This window comes from Opisthocomus hoazin, chromosome 4, assembly GCF_030867145.1.
Source record: "Opisthocomus hoazin isolate bOpiHoa1 chromosome 4, bOpiHoa1.hap1, whole genome shotgun sequence".
NCBI classification, from domain to species: Eukaryota; Metazoa; Chordata; class Aves; order Opisthocomiformes; family Opisthocomidae; genus Opisthocomus; species Opisthocomus hoazin.
Window position 1 is genome coordinate 44,918,612 of NC_134417.1, and position 20,435 is coordinate 44,939,046.

The 20,435-nt window shown below is 40.7% G+C and overlaps 1 protein-coding gene across 3 annotated transcripts; it reads right to left on the reverse strand.

Moving 5' to 3' along the window:
- Positions 1–7,098: 7,098 nt before the first annotated feature.
- On the reverse strand, positions 7,099–20,354 carry KIAA1143 (KIAA1143 ortholog). Of its 3 annotated transcripts, XM_075418825.1 has the most exons (4): positions 20,153–20,354; positions 17,729–17,888; positions 14,693–14,745; positions 10,598–10,782 (listed from the first exon to the last, which is right to left on the reverse strand). In XM_075418825.1, exons 1-4 carry the CDS (start codon positions 20,258–20,260, stop codon positions 10,696–10,698), a joined length of 408 nt encoding a protein of 135 aa, XP_075274940.1. In that variant the 5' UTR covers positions 20,261–20,354; the 3' UTR covers positions 10,598–10,695. The 3 variants fall into 3 exon arrangements, with proteins under 3 accessions (XP_075274939.1, XP_075274940.1, XP_075274941.1); XM_075418824.1 differs by lacking the exon at positions 14,693–14,745 and having other exon boundaries at positions 7,099–10,782; XM_075418826.1 differs by lacking the exons at positions 10,598–10,782; positions 14,693–14,745 and adding an exon at positions 14,758–15,215.
- Between the last annotated feature and the right edge of the window lie 81 nt (positions 20,355–20,435).

A 20,435-nucleotide genomic window follows, 5' to 3' on the forward strand; every position in this document is an offset into this window, starting at 1 on the left:
TGCTGTGTAAACTCGTAATACAAGAGTGTTGCCCCTTCAAACCATCACCCACGAACGGGCTTTCTAAACCACACAGCTCAGCGAGATCCATGGGTATGTATTAGTGCATGTGGTACTGAATGGCTGCACTAAAGCCGACACCTGAGATGGAAGCATTTATTTATTAGAGCCTACACAGGCTCTCAAGCACTGAAAGGTGCCTTAAAAAAGCTAGCATCCACACATAAAAGTCTCAAACTCACTCAAAACCCAAAGCCAGCTGGTGCTGCAGCCACCGTGGACTCTCTGAACTCCTCAGAGGTGCAGAGGAGCTGGGGGAATGGTGGAGTGCCATTCACAGCGACTTTTGGCCTCTGCCTGTGTCAGCCCAGAGCTGGGGGCAAAGAGGGCAACGCTGGAGGTTTGCAGAGGTGTGACAGGATGCAAACACCTTACCTTACTGGATTTGAGAAACAGTCTCACACAGCAAATGCTCGCGCTGGTTCTCCTCAGGAGGTGCAGTGAACGGGCCCCTTCCCTCCCTGCAAGGAGGATTTGCTGCGTGACGTGTTAGCCTCAGCGCTGGGGCTGTAGGAGCAAGAAGAACTAAAGAGCAAAAGTCCCAAAAGATACAATGAAAAGCACATTGGGACACTCAGAATAAAAAAAATATGTAAAGAGGCAAGTTAGACACAAAAGTGGTAGGAAAAAAGTATTACTCTCCTCGTGCTATGATATATGGTGAACAGCCAATGTGGGAAAACAAGAGGCTGAGAAGCAGTATTGCCCAGGAAACGGGTGACAGGAGCAGGAAATGATCCCCATTGCAGCGTCCGAATAACAAGGTTTACCTTCCTCTCAATCTCAGCGTTAACCGGTGGGCAAAATGAATGAAACTGCATTTCAAGGTCAAGCGATCCCTTGCCGTGGACTGCACCCACAGGGGACAGAAGGTGAGTGTCTTGAGCAGTGCAAAGCACAAAGCAGAAACCAGCGATGTGGGGGAAATCCGCCCTCAGACAGAAGCCTGTGCTGAGCCAATGCATCTTAAGTTGAAACTTAGGGGGCACTTAGGGGGCACCTGGGTTCTGGAGCACCGACCTGGAGGTGCATTTTATCCCCCACGCACACAGCCACAGGAGAAGCTGGGGAATACGCATAAGGGACGCATAACAAAGACAAGGAAGGTAGCCGTGATCTGGACGTGCCAGAGTATCTGTGTTGTTTGTCCATCTATCTCCAAAACATGTGAAGGACAAGTCTTGAGTGAACAGATAAGCAAACATGGCAAAAGCTACTCTCGACTCTGATCCAAAGCCCACAGCAGTCAAGCGAAGTCCTCTATGGCAAACCACACACAGTACCCACAGCTTCAGTGAATATGGTCAGTCTGTAACATGGAAATATCAAAGATACATAGAGCAAAGGACGTCTTACAGCATCCTGACGAGCACTTCACCATTATGAAAAACAACTGATAGCATCCTTCTCTCTGCTGGATGCAGGAAAACAATTAAATGGCCAAATATCCAGTCATAATGTTACCAGATTTCATGGTGTATGTTCATTTTTCTCAAGTCTCAGCTTCTGCAAGCATTATGTGATTACTTTAAAATCCCAGTTTTATTCTGGTTTTGTTTTTATTTTTACTTTAGTTTCTGTTGTCCGTGTAGCTGTAGAGAAAAGCTCAAAAGCCGTGAATGCTGCAGGGCCAAATTCAAACTCCAGTCAAATCTATAACGTATACATACATATATTTACAAGTGTGTCTATGTTTATATATTATAACCGCACTTCATGGTTTGACACAGGATTTTTTAGAACCCGAGGGCCTGGCAATGCTGTGATCATCAATGGCCAGGCAGGGCCTTTGGGGAGAATAACATATGGGGTCACATCGCTGAACACTAAGGTACCGCCAGTCACCAAAGTGAAACTGCCAAATTCTGGGCTGCTTGAAACTGGCATAGTTCCACTCAGTTACGTAAATCAGCAGCAGGGTCATGAACTAAAACCTGAAATCAGAGAAAATACAAAATTCTGGGAATGCAGACATTTCAGTTTGCTTCACACTCCCCCAACTTTTGTTCAACTTTTTTTTTTTTTTTTGGCATTTGCACAGAAAACATGCCAGTGACTCTTTTACAGCACTCTGAGGAAGAAAATTCAAGTTGCTCTGCCTGATATTAAAAGATGTGGCATTTGGTAATATTTGGATGCAATCCAACTGCTAAACTGCTGAACTGCAGTTTGTAACGCAAGCACAGCTTGAAGGAAAAGCAGCAAAAGACAGATGAAAATGAAATTTATCAACAGGATAAAAGAACATGTGAGCAGAAAGCCGCAGGAGGAATATCCAGTGTCTGAGAACACAGAGAAGTGTACCAAGCGCATTAACAGCGGTATTAGTGATTTAAACACAGCCACGTAAGGAAGCTGAGCACTTGCGTCATGACAAACTGGAGTGGAAGAACGAGTTTTGGAGCCAGTGAGTGGAAGCGTAGCATGTGGCCAAACGTGTGATGGCATGCGAAATGAGAGTGACCCCACCTGGAACACGTCAGGTGCTAGAGACCACTGCCAGCTACTTACTCAAACAACAAAATGGAAGTTGCAACATGTAAGATTAATACACATTAGAAGAAACAGATTCTCATGCTGTTAAAAAGATCACAGTCTGGTCATAAAAGACTCATAGCTGCATAACCTCCAAGTATTTAGCCTTTGGCCAAGTCCAACTGTGTTACATGCATTCAAGTGTTAATAATTAAGGGTGGGATATCAACCATAAGCTTTGAATTTTCCCAGATATTGTCAGTTTAAATCTGACTCAGCATTGCTATAGCATGTTTTTGCTTTTAACAGGAATGGTAAGGTCCTAGGAATATCACATCAGCCTTCCTAATGAGAGAACCATAGAAAATAGGGCTGGAAGGGACCTTGCAAGGTCATCTAGTCCAGCCCTCTGCCCTAAGGCAGGATCAATTATATCCAAATCATTCCCGACAGATGTTTGTCTAACCTGTTCTTAAAAACGTCTGGCAATGAAGATCCCACAGCCTCCCCAGGCAATCTGATTCAGTACTTCAGTACTGTTACAGCTAGAAAGACTGTCCTAACGTCTTCCTTAAATCTCTTTTGCTGCAATTTAAATCCATTAGTTCTTTTTGTATTCCCAGTGGACACAGAGAACAATTTATTACTCTCCTCTTTGCAGCAAGCTTTACATATCTGAAGACTGGTATCACATTCTTATTCCCTCCTCTGCATCTCCTTTCTCTAGATGTGTAAACTCACTTCCTTCAATCTGTCCTCACAGGCCATGTTTTCTTGACTTCTGATCAATACCACTACTTTCTGCTGGACTTTCCAATTGGTCTACATTTTTCTTTTTTGAATTATAGTGCACAGAAGTAGACACGTTACTCCAGCCAAGGTCTGAAGCAGAGAACAAGCAGGTTAAGATTGCTTCACATTTCTTCTCCATGACACATTATTTATAGAGCCAAAATTGCATTAGCTTTCCTCACACCGTGGCCTGTGTTCAGTTTTTAATTCACAGCAGTCACAGATCCCTTCCTGCAGAATGGCCACCGAGCCAGTCGCTCCCATCATTTACATATGTTATTTGCTACAGGAATGCAGTGGCAAGATCCTGGAGCATCGAGCGCTTAACTTCTTTGAATTTAAACCTGTTCGCCTCAGACTACCTTCTTCAGGTTTAGTTAGGAGCTCGTGTATCTATCGGTGTCATTTCATTGAGAGCAATAGAGTAACATCAGGAAATAATTTAGCCCAAGCTGCCTATTCAGCATAGAGGAATTCAGCAACGGTTCTTCCCGTTACTGCCATGTTTAGCATATTCAGTCTGCAATAACCTGAAACACAATGATTTTGTTTTAGAGGAGTTGGAGCAGTTTAAAATACAGAAAATTGAACACCAAAATATTATAGCTTAGAGGTATCCTGATATGATGAAAGGTCTCCAACCTGTCTCTATCCTGATGGGCGTAATGCTCAGTGAGTGGATGGCTCTTTCAATCACCATTAATACCCAAATTAGGATGAAATGGGAACTGTATCTTATCAGCTCCACCTTTGGTCAATTGTCTGGAAGGGAAGTTCAATATCTATCCCTATCTGTAATGTATGGAAATGCATTTCTTATTATACAATCCTGAAATGTGTGATGAGGAACGTGGTATTGCTTGTCTTTCTGCTCTACACGCAGATTCTTCTCTAGCAGCTGGAGTAATTTGCAGGTACAGCCTCAAGCAGAGACAGAACAAGGTTCCTCACAGTAATGGGGCCTAAACAACAACCCAGAAACACACTGTGGGAAGGAGAGAGTTAACTCTTCGAGTGCCAAAGTGGTTTTTCACCTGAAATGGAATTACAAGTTACCCACCCACTGTTTATAAGCACATTAAGCATTTATAAGAAATTTAAAAATTGCTCTGAATTTGACCGTCCTCTAGTTTTGATTTTTACCAACTATTTGAAACAATTTGGCATAATTAAAAATTAATAGTGGGATATTAAGTAGCTCAAAGGAACAAGTCTTCTAATTCCCATCAGACTCGAATGCATAATTCCCACATGTGCTTTTGAAAATCCCTATTTTGAATGCCCATTGGATAAACAGCTGAAACATCACCGGCTTTCTACACAAACACGGTCTGCCTGCAATAATTTATTAGAATCATAAAATTGATTTCAGCTTTTCTCAGTGCTCCATAAATTTTATGCAGCCCTTAAATTATAAAACTGCTGCTGTGGCACTGATCAGAACAACGCTTAATCTCTTCTCTTGAGATAGCTGGCACGGCAGAGGAGAAAAGAAGAGACTCAGGCAGCTGAATTGTTTGTTTCAATTTAACAGGGCAGAATAAAACAGCCTAGATGCCAGGGCTCTAGTCCCACTGAGACTGTGTGCATCTGGTTTTTATTGCCAAAATAGTTGTCCTAACCTTCCCCTGCCTTTCCTTGGTTTTAAACCAGGAAATAACTTTCACTGATTTCACAAGGACACTTTTTTTGCACGCACCATCAGATCTGTGATACTTGAGATGTTCCCCTGCTAATTTACAGTAAGTGTGTTACTGATCTCAGATACATGACAACAAAACTCCACATCTGACTAGTTATACAGTGGTGTAAAAAGGCTCTGCAAACCTCACTACATCCTTATCAGATAGTCTCCCTCCCAGCCCAAAGCTGTACCAGAACAAATGTAGCTTTTTTGCTTTTACTAAAATCAAGTTTTTATGAGTATTTGATTTTTTTAATCTCTACCTTCTTTGGCAAAGATTAAAAACATAATTTTTGGCACTGAATCCAACACAAGGTGAAATTAAAGTCCTAGTACAGAGAAACTATGTTTGAATGGGCTCCTTTACTCTTAAATTTGGCCTAGTCGCGTATTAAAACTGCAGACTGCTTTGGTTTTACTGAGATTTTGGCTTTTGCTAGCTAAGTCGGATTAAGACCATGGCTGTTTTTCCGGTGAAGTCTCATCTGAAGTAGCCCAGTTTTCAAAGGCAAAGTGCTCAGGATGTTATTAGAATCATTCTTTTTGGTGTTTCATCCTGTAGCTCCAAAGTCAGCAGCTCCTGCAGTCTTTTTCTTAGCAGTGACACTTCCCAGCTCTTTCCACTCTCCTGTTAACATTTCCTAGTCTGTCATTCAGACAGTCATCATCTTTAAGGGATGCGTTTTCAACCTTTCTACACTCACGCTTTTCTCCCACGTAACCCTGTGAGTTTCATTCTTCCTCGTACGCGATGTTTTTGCTCAGAGGTATACAAACCATCTGTGCCTCTAATACAATGTTCTTAAATAGCCTCCAGGCAGATCTCTATGGTTTTTAAGTACTTCTCTTTGCCCTTCAGCCTGCTGTTAACCATTTTCCTCATAGTTTTATAATCTGCCCTTTTAAAGTTCGTTGTTACTGTGTTGTCCCTAAGGGAACAACTCTTTCATGATATCAAAACTAAAGTGTGCAGTGATCACCGTTACCCCATGGAGGCTTGACAACACCTTCCTCTAATAACTTCCACCTATTACAAGGTAGCTCCTCTTGCCCATGGCCTCAACTAATGAGGCATTGCACTGAGGACTGCCCCAGGAGTCAAAGAAAAGGAATCCTTTGCCATATGGATTGGAATGGCACCAAAGCCACTTTACATCTCCTGATAAAGGAAAAACTGCTTTTGCCAGCTGTTGGCTTTGCCTCCAACATAAAGTAAGAAGTGACGGTAGGGTAAAGACTGTAAAATTCAATCTTGTGCAATTTTCTTGACTGGTCTCATCTGTTTTTCACAGGAGGAAGTTACTTCTCAGGGGCTGGCTTTGAGATTTTGTAGGCTCTCAAGATCTTGAGGAAGTCTACAAAAGGTTGCAGTCACTCACGTAAAACCCTGTGGTGTTTCTCCCCTGGTTTTAATGGCTACCCTTGTGACAGCTGCCTCTGGAATGCTCTCACAGAGGTGGGGTGGAAGGGGAGGTCTACGACATGAAAAACCTCTTTGCGGATTAACACCTCACTCTAGGAATGGGAATAAAGGGATGATACTAAAGAGGCAGCTGATACACCAGCCCTTCTGTTTGCTGAATGCGCACAGGATTGATTTATGGCATACTGCCATGGGAGAGGGCTACAGGTTATTAAACAACTTCAATAGTCGAACGCTTGCTGAGACTGCAGATCACATACCTTTGGTACAGCACAAGAGGTAACAACTCATCTTCAGGCATGCCTGATGTCCTTGAGAATGCAATTGGCTCTACACAGCCAAGTGAAGCATTACTTCATTAATACACTACAGCACAAGGGAAACCATCAGCTGAAACGAGGACACTGCTACTTCCTGCTTCATTATAAATCTGCAGCTTCCTAACAGGATTATATACTGAAGCACGGTAAAAAAAGACAATAAGTCCTGTGACGCAACTTAAAAAATGTGTAATTATAAAAGCTAAATACAGGCTTCTTGTGCTCAGTGTCTGCAAAATACAGCCTTTGATCCTCCGAATATTTCCTGCAAAAGTGCTGGACACAAAAACTATCAGAATAGAATTCTGACTCATCCCTTCCCATTCAGGCCAATGAAATGAACATTTGCAGTACAACAAATCTGGTTTTATTTGAGAAAAAAAATACCCATATCAGACAGGCTAGGAATACAACCAAAGGTAGCAACCCCTGGGCCACCTGCCCACACATGCATTTTCTTGCTCATTCTGTCCCATATCTTTGCAATTTCTATCTCATAATGCAGCACTCTTAATGATTCACTTTGAATCCTATCCTTTAGAGAAAGATCCTGTTTATTCAAAACAAAGAAACACGACAGAGCACCTCATCTTTCCTGATGACATCCAAGCACCTTTGCAACATAAAAAGCCTCCGCTATAAGCATCCATTGCTGCAATGTAACTACTGTTCACCGGGTTTGTTCCAGATTAGTGCTCAGGTAAGAAAAGCAAGAACTAACACCACAATCAATAAATGTTTTGGAGTCTTAATGGACTGGGAAATTTCAAAGATTTTATTAATAAAAACTGTACAAGATTCCCATATTAGGTAACAGGCCACACCTCACCAAGATTCCCATATTAGGTAACAAGCCTCAGCTACTTTCACCTTGCTCCTCCACAGCGCTTCTCTCGCGCTTAGCTGAGCAAGCTCCACGAGAAAAAAAACACATGTATATTCCCCACTACAGGAGGGGAGAAGGACTGGGGATGGGAACAGAGAAAAAAAAAGCCAGGAAAATTGTCCATTCCAGTCCTAGCCCCATGTTCCATGTACTTTGACTTCCCCATTATTAGAAAGTTCTTGTGATTATTATTTTTCCATGGCCCATTGCTTAAGGCAGGTGATTGCTTAAGACAGTTTCACATTTCCTTCCTACATGAGCAAGTAATTGTTCTCTTTACTTACAGGCTTCATGGGGAGTTGATGGCATGTGTAATTTTCCTGGTGTGTCACATTAAGAACACTGAATTTTCACATGACTACTTGACTAAAATGCTTTTGTGCATCATTCACACCTCTTAATAAGTATATCCAATTAGTTATCGTTAGTTCAACTGGGAGCAAAATACAATGAACACAAAGGTCTCCTCCTGGTCAGAGCACTACAAATCAGTCGGAATAAAGGAAAGAAATTGGGTTTCCATATCCACCTTTCTTTCCCCTGCTGTGCTGCCTGAAGAACAACATACCTTTATTATATTATTTCCAAGTAAACCCAAGTAATTTATTTGCATTCCAGACATCTGTCATGAAATTGTAGGGCAAGGAACAGGATTAAGCAGAAGTACTGCACCCACTATCTTGAGGTAACCTTTTTACTGGACTTCAGTCTCCCAAGTCTTTCACTAGAAATTATAATTTTTGTTTAAATGCAATTACTAATCAGATTCAACAGGACCTCAATCTTATTTTGAACATGCCAAATCAGCTGCATATTTGGGAGGCCTTCTGTAATTTTAAGGTAAATCCAAATTCCCTCTGATCCTTGGCAAGCATTTATCTCTTGATAGCCATGTCTCCTAAATTGCCTCACAGCTAAAGTGAAGAGCTTTCAGGCTGTGCAAGAAAAATGTAAGCAAGTATATTTTTGTGCTGACAAACAGAACCAGGAAAGTTTAAGTCAGCAGTCAATGGTTAATTCATTCTTTCAGATGAGTCTCAGTCAAGTCAGAGAATTTACTCAGTTGTTGAAATATGCCCAAATATTCCTTCAGTATACTGTAATGACACAAGATTTCTCACAGAGGGGTGTGTGTGTATACATTTTTTTTAATGGATTCAAACAAGTTTTAAGTATACAAAAAAATGGAAACAGTAATCCCTAGGAACCTTTGATTCTGTATTTCTTTGTCCTATGTTTGACTTTCTTTTTCATATATGCAGAATACACATTGTGTATTTAGAAATGTAACATCCTCATGGCAATAAACGGGGTGTCACACTGCACCTCTCTAGCAGTTCTAATATCACACCAGTGCTACAAGACTTCAATATCCATTTACAGGTCTGGTTTTAATTTTCTGAAAGGACAACTGATCTATTCATTTTCAAAATCAGGGTAACATGCACTCACACAATTAGTATGCAGACTTGAATCTTATGCCGCAGGAAGATGGTATGCACAGAGACAGGTAGCAGTTATAAGAGGCTTCATTATCAGGTGACAAAAAAATCCCATTTTATGTACTGAAATTTTCATTAAAAATATCTTTGGACCACTTAACAAAAACATAATTTATTGTTTAATATCAGACTAACAAACTAAAACCAGCTGTTTCACACAGCAACTTCAAATTTGCTACTCAATGAAGCTTTACAGCCCAAACAATTTCGAATGTCCTGTCACACAGCAGAAGAACTAGTTTCATTGCCTTGTGTCCTGTAATTCTGCAGCAGTCTTAGTTCTTGCTTATATATGTTTACAGAACACAATACTCCCAAATAATTTCAAAGTCACCAGTCCCACTTCCACCACCTTGTTCTCCCCAATCCCATCAGCTCTCAGTGTTATTCTGAATTTCAACCCATCCTGTTACATAAATAGTACAGAAATGGTTACTTTCAGTGTACTGTCCATGGGCAACTGAAAAATTTTAAAATTTTTTATCACAGCTATAACATTTCTTGACTTAAATTTGCTGTTTACAATTTCCTACTTGAAGAAAACCAAAATAATGCTTTTCCACAGCTTAAAGATGAAATAATTTTTTTTAAATAAGCTGTTTGAGATCCCAAATAATTATGAACACATAGGTAGCCAACTGGAACAAGTGTACTTCAAAAAAACCCAGAACCAAAACACAGCACTAAACCACGGATCCCAGTGTGATAACCAAAGTGCACCATCTCCAAGGTTTTAGGCATCTTTGTTTTGCATTAGTTGATACCATCAACTACGATCAAAACTTTTATATCTTGCTAGAACAATCAATTCAAGTGAATTTGCTGCTTTTTAGACTTCATTCACCAAAGACAGGATTAAGACTACACGATTTTAGCAACTGCAGCCTCATTTACTACAAGAGCTCTGCAAAGGGCTAATCTGCCAAACCACACACGGAAAAGTTGTGCAAACTTTTGTCAGGCTACGAGACAGAAAACTTCAGTCTCTGTTCCACAGCAATGAAGTGTCTCTCTTCTGAATGTCAAGTCAACAACAGGTAAAAAAAACCCACACAACTGTCAACTAAGGACACTAAACAGAGAGGAAATACATTTTTAGTAACAGAGGACATTTTAAAACGTATTGATTGAGAATTTTTATAAGCTGGATATGTACAGGTATATTTTGCTATTCATTTGTGATCTCAAATAGCTTTTACATACATGGTTAAAATGCTCTTTTAAAATAAAGACATGACATACTGTTCATACAGTTCCATCTGAACTGCAAAGACGTTCAGACGTTCTTTCTAGTTTTATGTTATGTTTCTCTAGTTGGACCATAACAAAGTAAGAGAAGACTCGGATACCACGCTTCAATTTCTAGCAAAACCCTCAATCTTACTCAGATCCCTAGAACGATAAGTAAAATATAAAAAAATACAACCCTTAATCATCGTTTTCTTCATCATCAAATGAGAGAAGACTGCTATTTTTTATCTGCTTAGCTGTACTCTGAGAAGTCGTTGCTTCTCTCTTAGTTTTCTTTGTCTCTCTCATCTTCTTACTTGAACTTACATTGAAGTCCAAAAACTTCTCTGATGAACGCTTGGCTGGTTTCCTGAACATAATTTTCCCATCAGCAGGTTCTGGTTCACTATCTAGAAGAATGAGAGTAAAATGAGAACCCATCTTCACATGTCCACACACACAGACCTTCACGACTATCTGTTCTTTTTCCCAGAACCAAGATCAGCAAAACCTCTGATAGAATACAACAATCAGGAAAACATATTTTTTAGCCACAAATTCTGTATTGATGAATGTCCTTCATGCACACACATCTGCTCCACGGCAACCAGCCCTAGAAAACAGTTCTCCTGCAGTTCCTATTAGACATGGGTTCTCACTAACTGGAGCTTTAACTTAGACGAAACTGTGAGCAGTAGAATTTTTCCCACACAATCCAGACGCATCCACGTCTCAAAATGGAGAGAACAACTTTATAGGATCCTCCAATTCCATGTAATTTGTAAAATCCACGACAAACACACTTATTTCAGTATTATGGTATCTCTTTATAGAACAAAATGGCACACAGGCAAGACAAAGCTTTTCTTTTTCTTCTGATATACCCTGTCATGTTGAGACAGCTAAAAAGATCACATAGTCATAAACCTGCCTTTTATTATCCTACAAGATGAAAGTTTTACAGTTTCTTTGCCTCTGCAAAATCACCAAACTATTCCAACTAATTCTGTTCCTCTGCGTGTACTAGAACAAATAATTTCAAAAAAAATAGAAGTCCCTTCCAGGACTGTAAGGCAGAGGAGGAAAGCTACTGCATAAGTAACAGCATCAAGGCAATATTTCTAGGAAAAAAGGTGTAATTGTAAAGTCATGAATCGGACACAAAGGCTCATGCTGCAGTAGCTTGGAATTTTTATGATGTATGTGTGACAGGATGCTGAAGAACCATAGGTCTTGTGCAAGATATTTCTCCTGAAGTACTTTTGTGAAATTCACCATTCAACGGAAATTTTCTAACACATGCATGTGTTTGACATGATTATGTGCTATTTAATTAAAACCAATAAATACCTTTTGTCTTTAGCATTAATTCTTTCCTCAATATACAAGCATTATGGCAGAAGACCAACATTTTGGTGTCACCACACACAGCACTGGCTGAAACACTCTTCAGTGCATACTCCAAACAACGTAACTATTAAATCTGGTGTCTTCAGGGTTGCGTGGTAAAAATGAAAACATCAACTTCATTAGGAAACTTTACTTATAATTCCTCAAGTTTCAGCAACCCTTTTGAAAAAGGAACCTAGCTTAAAAAAAACCTAAGCACCAATTCTGTCAATGACTTCTACAAAATGTGGAAAAGTGCTTCGGCACTACTTTATGAGAGAATACTACTATGCAGAAAATAACTAACCAGGTTTGCGGAAAATATTTCACTACTGGTGCATTAGAAAAGCATTACAGTTACAAGGAATTACTAGCAATAATAAATTGTAAATATGAAAAGCATACTTCTCAATGGATCTGTTGTGAATTCTATATGGAAAGCTCAGGTGTCTAGCTGCTGTACATGCGATACAGAAGTTTAGGAAGTGCCTACAGTAAATTCTAGGAGGGAAAAATAACTACTGCTGAAAACATCTCGCACCCAACCAATCAAAATGTACTATGTATCATTTTTCTCAGAAGTTGGGCCTCCATTTGTGCACTCAGTTTAATATCAAATAATACTTCTTACTAATTGTTGCTTAACTACAATGTTTATCTGGAAACCCAGATCACAGAATCACAGAATGGTAGGGGTTGGAAGGGACCTCTGTGGGTCATCTAGTCCAACCCTCCCGCAGAAGCAGGGTCACCTACAGTAGGCTGTAGAGGACCTTGTCCAGGCGGGTCTTGAATATCTCCAGAGAAGGAGACTCCACCACCTCCCTGGGCAGCCTGTTCTAGTGCTCCGTCACCCTCAGAGTGAAGAAGTTCTTCCTCATGTTCAGACGGAACTAACTTAAACAAGATCTGAGGCATGACATAAGCCAAATTCTGGGGGGAAAAAAAAGCGTCTATAAGAAAAAAATCACTTATGAGCAGACCAAACTGCCTATGTGCTTAAGCCAGTCAGCATACAGACTGTATACAGTACCAGTGCAGCTGTGGAAACAGGACAACCAACTACTGCATAAGCATGAGAAGCATCAAAAAAAAATCCTCATTGGGCACTCTTAAAAGTGATTACTACATTTTCTTAGAATGGTAAATTGAAAACCCAAACCCCTAAAAACTTAATGAAAGCACATCCACAAAATAAATCAGATGAACAGATGCGTACTCATACTCCATGGAAAAATGGAAGTCAGAAATTTCAATTTTACTCCCAACTTTCCTGCTACCCGCATTGTGAATTGCACAAAATAATTTCATCTTGTCTGCCAGATGGAGAAACTGATAGGCATCTTTGCAATATGAATTTAAATATCTAATAAGCAAAGCTCCAAAACTCCACCAAAATGGCAACTAGCTTAGCTCTGACCTCCAGGACCTCAATACTATTTGCGGATCATTCTGCATCAAAGGAAAAGATTTTACCTCTTGGCTTGGTTAAATACTGTCAAAATTTCATCATATGCTCAAGAACATTCCTTTCAGCAGGAAGCCCAGGCCAGCTTCAGAGAGCCATGATGTGTCGGCAGTGCTTGACAAAGGATGCAGCAGATGAGGAAACACAGCAGGCCTAGCCTTACCTTCACAGCTTGTGGAAGGAGGAACAGACTACGCTTTTTCAAAGAATCTGATGTAGCAAATCAAGAAATTTGCGTTGATTTGTTAACATTGTCTTTTCCAGCTAGTAAAAAAAACTTCACTTCATCCTTTCCAATTTTACCAGACTCTTATGTGTCCGCTGTCTTTTTTGTTTGTATCAATGACCTCCAAAAACCGACTTGTATTAAGCAATGCAAAGAAAAGACTGAAGAAACAATCTCTGCGTTGGTAGTTTTTAAAACAGAGCCCTGATAAAAGACCGTATCAGTATTACAAATGACGGAAAGTGGATTTCTGATAAACACACTGAAACACACAAAGTGAAATACAACCAGCATACAAGCATTACAGGAGAAATAATAAAATCCACTTCTGATATGAATGTAAAAAAATTAACTAGCAGTTCAAATTCTGACTGGTTTTAGTGATTGCTGCTTTTACCTGGATCTCAAACCTTTACAATGGTTGGCTGAGAGGCACAATCAAGACACTGAGCTGAAAACTCACTTCAGAAGTGACATCAATTTAAGAAGGCACAAATTTAGAAATTTTTTTCTTCTAATTGCAAGTTATATATTACAAGAGAAGTAGAAATGAGGGTCTGAAAAAGAAACACTGCTCTTAAGTTTACTGCATTTTTTATTGAATAGTCATTTGTGTAGTTAGCAGCACATTTTTCTGCAGTTTCTGTCTGCATGGGTCAATGAGGCAACAACAGCAAACACAAACGCCACTAAATTGGCAGGAACAAGAGGAGGAGCAGCGCAAACAGTATTTCAAGATGTATACCTATTCACGATAAAGGTCGGAAGAAGTTACGATAACCTGGCAAATTTAATGGTTTCTAAGGTTCTAAGTTCAAGTCAGCCATTTCAGATGCTCCTTCTAGTGCTTTCCGGCCACCCATCATGCACCCATGCATGCCTTCAGAAGCATTTACTACAGGAATTCTGCACACTGGTACCACAAAGATGAAGAGGCCAGTCTTGTTCAGATATTCAGTCTCAATCGTTTTCACTGTGAAGACACTTGGGAAAGTTTTCCTTACTTAAATACTGTAAAATTAGCTTTGATTTAGATTCCTGCTGTTCACATGATGAAAAGCAGCATGAATTCTGTGATATGTATCCAATAAAACAGCTGCTTAAGCTAAGGAAAAAGCTCCGATGCTCAAGACAGCATGGACTGTATTCTCCTTGCCTCTCCCCTCTTGTCCTCCGCCAACCGCAGCATACAGAATGAGACAAGAATAATATTAAAAGACTGAATGAATAAGGACACCTTCTGCCAGATTGGGTCATCTGCATGTATCAGTGTCTCAGAGGCCAGATGAACTAGAAAAGCAGCAAAAAAAAAAATCAATTCCATAGACTATAATGAATACTGGGATAAAGTACCTCGCAATAATTGCCATCTTTTATTTTGTGCAAATGTAATTTCTCAGAAGACCATTTTTCTTTGTCTCTGAACCAAGAGTAACAATTTATAAAATGCTGCATAAAAATACTAAGGACTGTTGATAAACAAATTACTTCTTTTTAAAAAGCCTTGAAGTCAGTCCTTCATGGAGAAAAACATTTCAACATGAAAGGGCATTTTCTCATACAGGAAAGGTTCAGTCCTAAATACAAAAGCTCCCTGTGACTATACTTGCAAAAGCCAATGTACAAGCTTCACTAAATGTTGTTCTGCCTTAGGAGGCAACTAAGTGCAGCTAGGACATTAATCAGCTGTTTCTGCCAAATTGATGCTAAAGTGTTCCTCATCTGTAAAAGAAAACGCAAGTCACAGGAACTGCTGGCGCCTGAAATAAACAAACAAAAATGCACAGCCATGTCAAACTGATTATAGAAGAAAATGAAGGAGAAAGGATGTAAATGAGATACGGAAAATCACAGAATAATATCCCAAACCAAAGCCTGAAGACAAGGACCTTCAAATGAAGACAATCACCATAGATGTAAAAGAGCAGGCAGAACTGAGAATTTCCCATGTTCTGAAAAACTAAGTTTCTGTTCACAACAGATAGTTAGCAGCACATTACTTACGATCTATGAAAGTACCTTGGCACTGATGCATGGTGGAAAGGAAGATTATCAGCTGGAAAATTTACTTCCCTGCTACCTTTTCAGCTTCACATAATTTCACTAATGATCTGATTTGTGGCTATATATTATGGCCTAACACCTGTTAAATTAATTTCCCTTTCATCTCTAGGATAAAAATCAAAGCAACAAGAAATGTAATCAAATCCAGCAGCATAAAAATTTCTTTATACTTCCAATTTTCAGAATTCACAATTATCCAGAAAAACAAAATAAATCAACACATTTTTCAAAACTCTCCTTATTAAATTGGAAGTAACCAGCTGTGTAAATACCTGCCTCTGACTAGAAATCAGAATTTAAATCTAGAGGTCAGATTGACAGTGCAAAGATGGCCAAAGACTCAAAAAAGCCTTCAGCAAGCTGCAGCAGTCACCTCCACCTTCACAGAAAATTTCACACTGGTTCCTCTCCATAGCAGAGGTACATAGTGGCACTTACGCTATTTATTCCCATATGCCAAAAAAATCAAAAAGAGGCCAAGACCTCATATTAACAGCAAAGGCAGATGAACAACTAATGTAGAACAGAGGGCAGCAGTCCCCAGAGCACAGTGATTCAACACTCCTGCTACTGGAGATTTTTTTCTTCCAAACACAAGTTATTACTGAAGGGCTGAAGGGGTAATAAGCAGAGGTGCCAAAGTCCTCAATACTACCATGCTCACTACATACAATAAGTCTTAGGAATGTCTTTTTTCACCAAAGAAGTTCAGTTACTCTTTTCAAATACACTTCCCTTTCATACTGTCTATTCAGCCTGGTAGCTCTTTTGGACTTTTTTCACAGCACAGACTCTACCTCAATAGATTCTCATGGACAACTACTTCTTTTTGCCCAGCCTTACAAAATTATTCTTCCTCCTACTGTAACCACTGATAATTCAAGTTGCTTATACGAGAAGGAAACCAACGCTCAGAAAGAATCATGCCATTTCTTTCCAATAGGCTGAAATTTCTCCCAGTACTAGGAGGGTGATCTCACTTTTGAAAATAAATCACAACAACTTTACAAACTGCAACATGAAGCACGAGTTACACTTCAATGACAAGAGACCAGGAAGTAAGTCAGAAGCTAAACACATTTTCTCAGACAAGTTCAAACTATGTAAATGCTAGCCTCTCAATCTGCTCTAAACTCAATTTACAGCCTTCATAAATAGCTACAATGGCTAATCAAGGAAAAGGTCCACAGCTCCTATGAATCACCTTTCTATTTTATACTTGTGAGTTTACAGTTCTGTATTCTTAATCGTCAAGATATTTCCACTAGAGGCAGTCATAGCTACCTTTAATCAGTCAAGTCTTCTGTTAACAAAAAATAAAGCTACATTTCATCACACTTCTGTGTGATGATGGAAGTTTCTGGACTCTCAAAGCAGTTATGTCAACCATATCTGAATGAGGAATACTGACAGAAGTTCTTAACATAACTGTATTCATCAGCTATAATTTCACGCCTTTACTGTCTAACTGCAGCAACCTCTCCCACACCACTTCCATCTTTCCATTCTTGAAAAGCTTGTTAAATACCTTAGATAAAGCTTTCTGTAGCAAAAAAAGGGATTTTTTTCTCTATACCTTGCTGTTTCTTGGCACTATTGTACCATCTGTTATTTCCAACTATCAATTTAGCTTTGCATAATATATTTGCAAGTCACAACACACACTAGGGATGATTTTAAGCAAGTAATAACATGGACTAGTCAGTTAAGTGAACATGTTACTGAGCTTACACACCTGCCATTCTTTCCACTAAAGCACTAATCTAAGTTTCCTCCCTCTGCCCAAATACTCTCTTTCCTGAACTCATACAATTACCTTTAAGACATCCACTCCACTGTCAAATTTGGCTGAAGTAACTAATGAGTTCAAAAATTATCACAGATAATGTCAAAAAGACTGTGTACCAGAACAATGCCACAACATAACAAAAACAACAACAACAAAAAAGATTTAAGGTGGTATTTGGAGGTAGGATGATGCACAATCGAGAAGTACAGAACTGCAACACTATAAAAAGCCAGAAAGGTTGGATATGCACTCAACAACTTCAGATTAGGAATCACAAGTGCAAATTATTTACCTGAAAAATTCAAAACAACTAATCAAAGGTAGTATTAAAGGTAGAAAACTGAGCAAATATCAAGTTCCCTTTTATAGGTTATCTCTTTTTGGCTATACAAAGCAAGAAATTAGTAGTTTGAAATTCACCTGATTCATTTGACTTTAAGGTCTCTTTGATTTGCTGTTCAATTTTCATTGCTTCTTCAGCTGTCAAGTCTCCTTTTTTCAGTGTTACCACTTGAGGCTGCTCATCTTCCTTGTCACTGCCGTTCTCACTATCATCATCCGCAAGTGGAAGCTGCTCTCTCTAGACAGGTGAGAAATAAAAGCAATTCTGATCACCACACCAAACCACAACCATGGGCTAGTTGTCTTTGGTTTCACTTTTGCAGTAAGGTTAGTGAGAAGACTTGGCGCAGCTGCCAGTGCCAGGCCCTCCCAACACAGGTTGTCCAAATGACACTCCAACGGTATCACTGAGACATAGCATCCACTAGAAGAACAACCAGTATCGGCTCTTTCAATTAAAAGACCAAAACAGCAGGAACATGGAAGTTAAGATATTCATTCCTTTTGTTTGTTATCTTTACTGTACAAGCACTCTCTGCCATGCAACACTAAGAAAACTGTAAATGCATGGGTCCAAATTTGAATCTTCTATGTTGTACTCAAAACAGCACAAAGGGAAAGGGAGTCCATGGTGGCTTTGTCATTAAAGCTGCCTAATCAAATCACTGTAAGCATTATTAAAACAAGGAAGACCACATCCCTGTTTCCACTCTCTCAAACTTCTGCTCTGGGACAGAAGAATCATTTGGGATAAAATTTTATAAACTTTCTGGGATGGAAACATCGGTGCAACAACATAAAGTTTGGCAGTATTAGAGGAACTGAGAACTTCATATTCTAAGGAAAAGTATAGATAGTATTACCATGATCTACTGAATTTACCAAGAGACAGACAAAATGCAATTTTCCTCGTGACATGAAACAGTTTGTAGTAAATATACTAAAGGCATACTTTTATCTCAAATTCCAGCTCATCATCTTTTAATAAATCATTGGAACTGTTATTTTACCAACCAGTCTGGAAAGGTTAGGTGACAATGCCCTCTTTACCCCAAGACCCACAATACACTAGAATTCAACCTTAAAAGGCAATGCAGGCAAATGGAGCAAGTGGTTGAAATCCATACATTGGCTGTAATAAAAGATATTTTCACAAGTAACTTCTATATACACAGTGGCACAAGGACAATTCCAATCAAGGTCATGACAATGAGCCACTGGTGGAGGGCTTTTTTTGCTAGGTTAGTTTTCAGCTGCATACAGGTCAGGGTGGGATCATCCAAACATTTGTGCAAGTACAACTAGGTAACAACATAACTGCACACAGCTCTACCAGCCTGCCGGGTCTCAGCATCCGTGAAAGGACGGGAACGACTCTCACACACATTGCTAAGATACACAGTCGGATACCTTTATTCCCCCCTTGTGCGGTTATATACATTTGCCATATCTGTACACATGATTACGCTTACATCGGATAGGCTACAGACATAAATCACACACTGTTCACATGCCCCACATTCCCTTATGATTGGTAACTATGCACTAACGCTAATAGCAACAGACTGCCTGCACGTCCTTGAACACATCTTGTTTTGCTAACCCACACCATGTGCGCTATCAGAACTTTCTCAATGGCTGTTCTTAGCTGTCTTTTACCAGCAGCCTCCTAGTCATGCTAATTCTCAAACTACATCGACCCCAACACCAGCCAATGTTAAACCATAGCTTTTTTTTAGTCATCAAAAAGAAACAACTTTGCGTGTGCTATATTAACAATGATGATGGGCATCTTTCTTCAGGCATCCTGTAAAACCTTAATTAGCAGGAAACACATGCAAAAGCACACTAGAAACAGCAAAAAGCAATGCCCTCTGAAAAGGCTGCCTTTTAACAAGCTGACTTGAACCCTGCTGCCCCTTCCCTGCCTTCCTGGCCATCACACCAGAGCTCGGGTCCGCTGACCTACATTAAGACAACGTTAACTAGTTTTCAATGTATTTTTTTTACTGGACTCTTAACACATTTCTTTTTCCTTTCCTGCCCGGGCTTTGCACGACGAGTTACACTCGGGACACGGACGCTGCTTCCCGCGTTGCCCCCAGGGCCCACCTGGGCGCTGACAGGCCGGCACGGGCTACTCTGCCAGGGGCACCGCGACTGCCATCACCACCAGCAGCGATGGCGGGGGGCGCCGCGATTCGTGGTTGTTCTGAGTCTCCAACGCAGAAGCAAACACAAGTTACAAAGGCGGGTTTCGGGTAACTACTGCTCCCCCTCGCCCTACAGGGACGAAGCCTCGGAGTGCTGCTTCCCCACCGCCTGCGGCGAGGCCGCTCCCCGCCTTCGCTTTAGGCCCGAGGGAGGGCATCGTGGCAGGGGGGCCCCTTCCCACCCCCGGCGGTGGGACGGGAAGCAAGGCCCAGACAGAAACCCACGGGCGGGGGGTCGGCGGCGGGGCGGGGAGGGCCGCGCTTCCCGAGCGCGGGGCCAGGCCGTTACCTTGGTTTCCACCGTGGGCCCCTCCCGATACCCGACCTGCCGCTTGAAGCGGCTGAGGAAGGCGGGCTCGGCCGGCCGCACGTAGGAGACCTGGTTCCTTTTGCTCATGGCCGCCGCCCGCCACCGAGCCGCGCCACCGTCTCCCCCCGCGCGCTTCAGGCCGCGAGCGGGCGCGAGAGTACGGCAGCCCTAATAGGACATCGCTAACGCACCCCTACCGTACATACCTCTCCCCGTCACGTGATGGGGGGGAGACGGCACTTTCAGCCAATGGCAGGAGAGA

What these genes read in the sequence shown, in the direction of transcription:
- KIAA1143 (XM_075418824.1), bottom strand. Translation starts at nt 20,260, where the DNA reads ATGAGCAAAAGGAACCAGGTCTCCTACGTGCGGCCGGCCGAGCCCGCC. An exon ending in GGCCCACGGTGGAAACCAAG is followed by an intron (nt 17,889 to 20,152) that starts GTAACGGCCTGG and finishes TCACCTGTCTAG; the next exon opens with AGAGAGCAGCTTCCACTTGC. An exon ending in CTTAAAGTCAAATGAATCAG is followed by an intron (nt 10,783 to 17,728) that starts GTGAATTTCAAA and finishes TCATTCTTCTAG; the next exon opens with ATAGTGAACCAGAACCTGCT.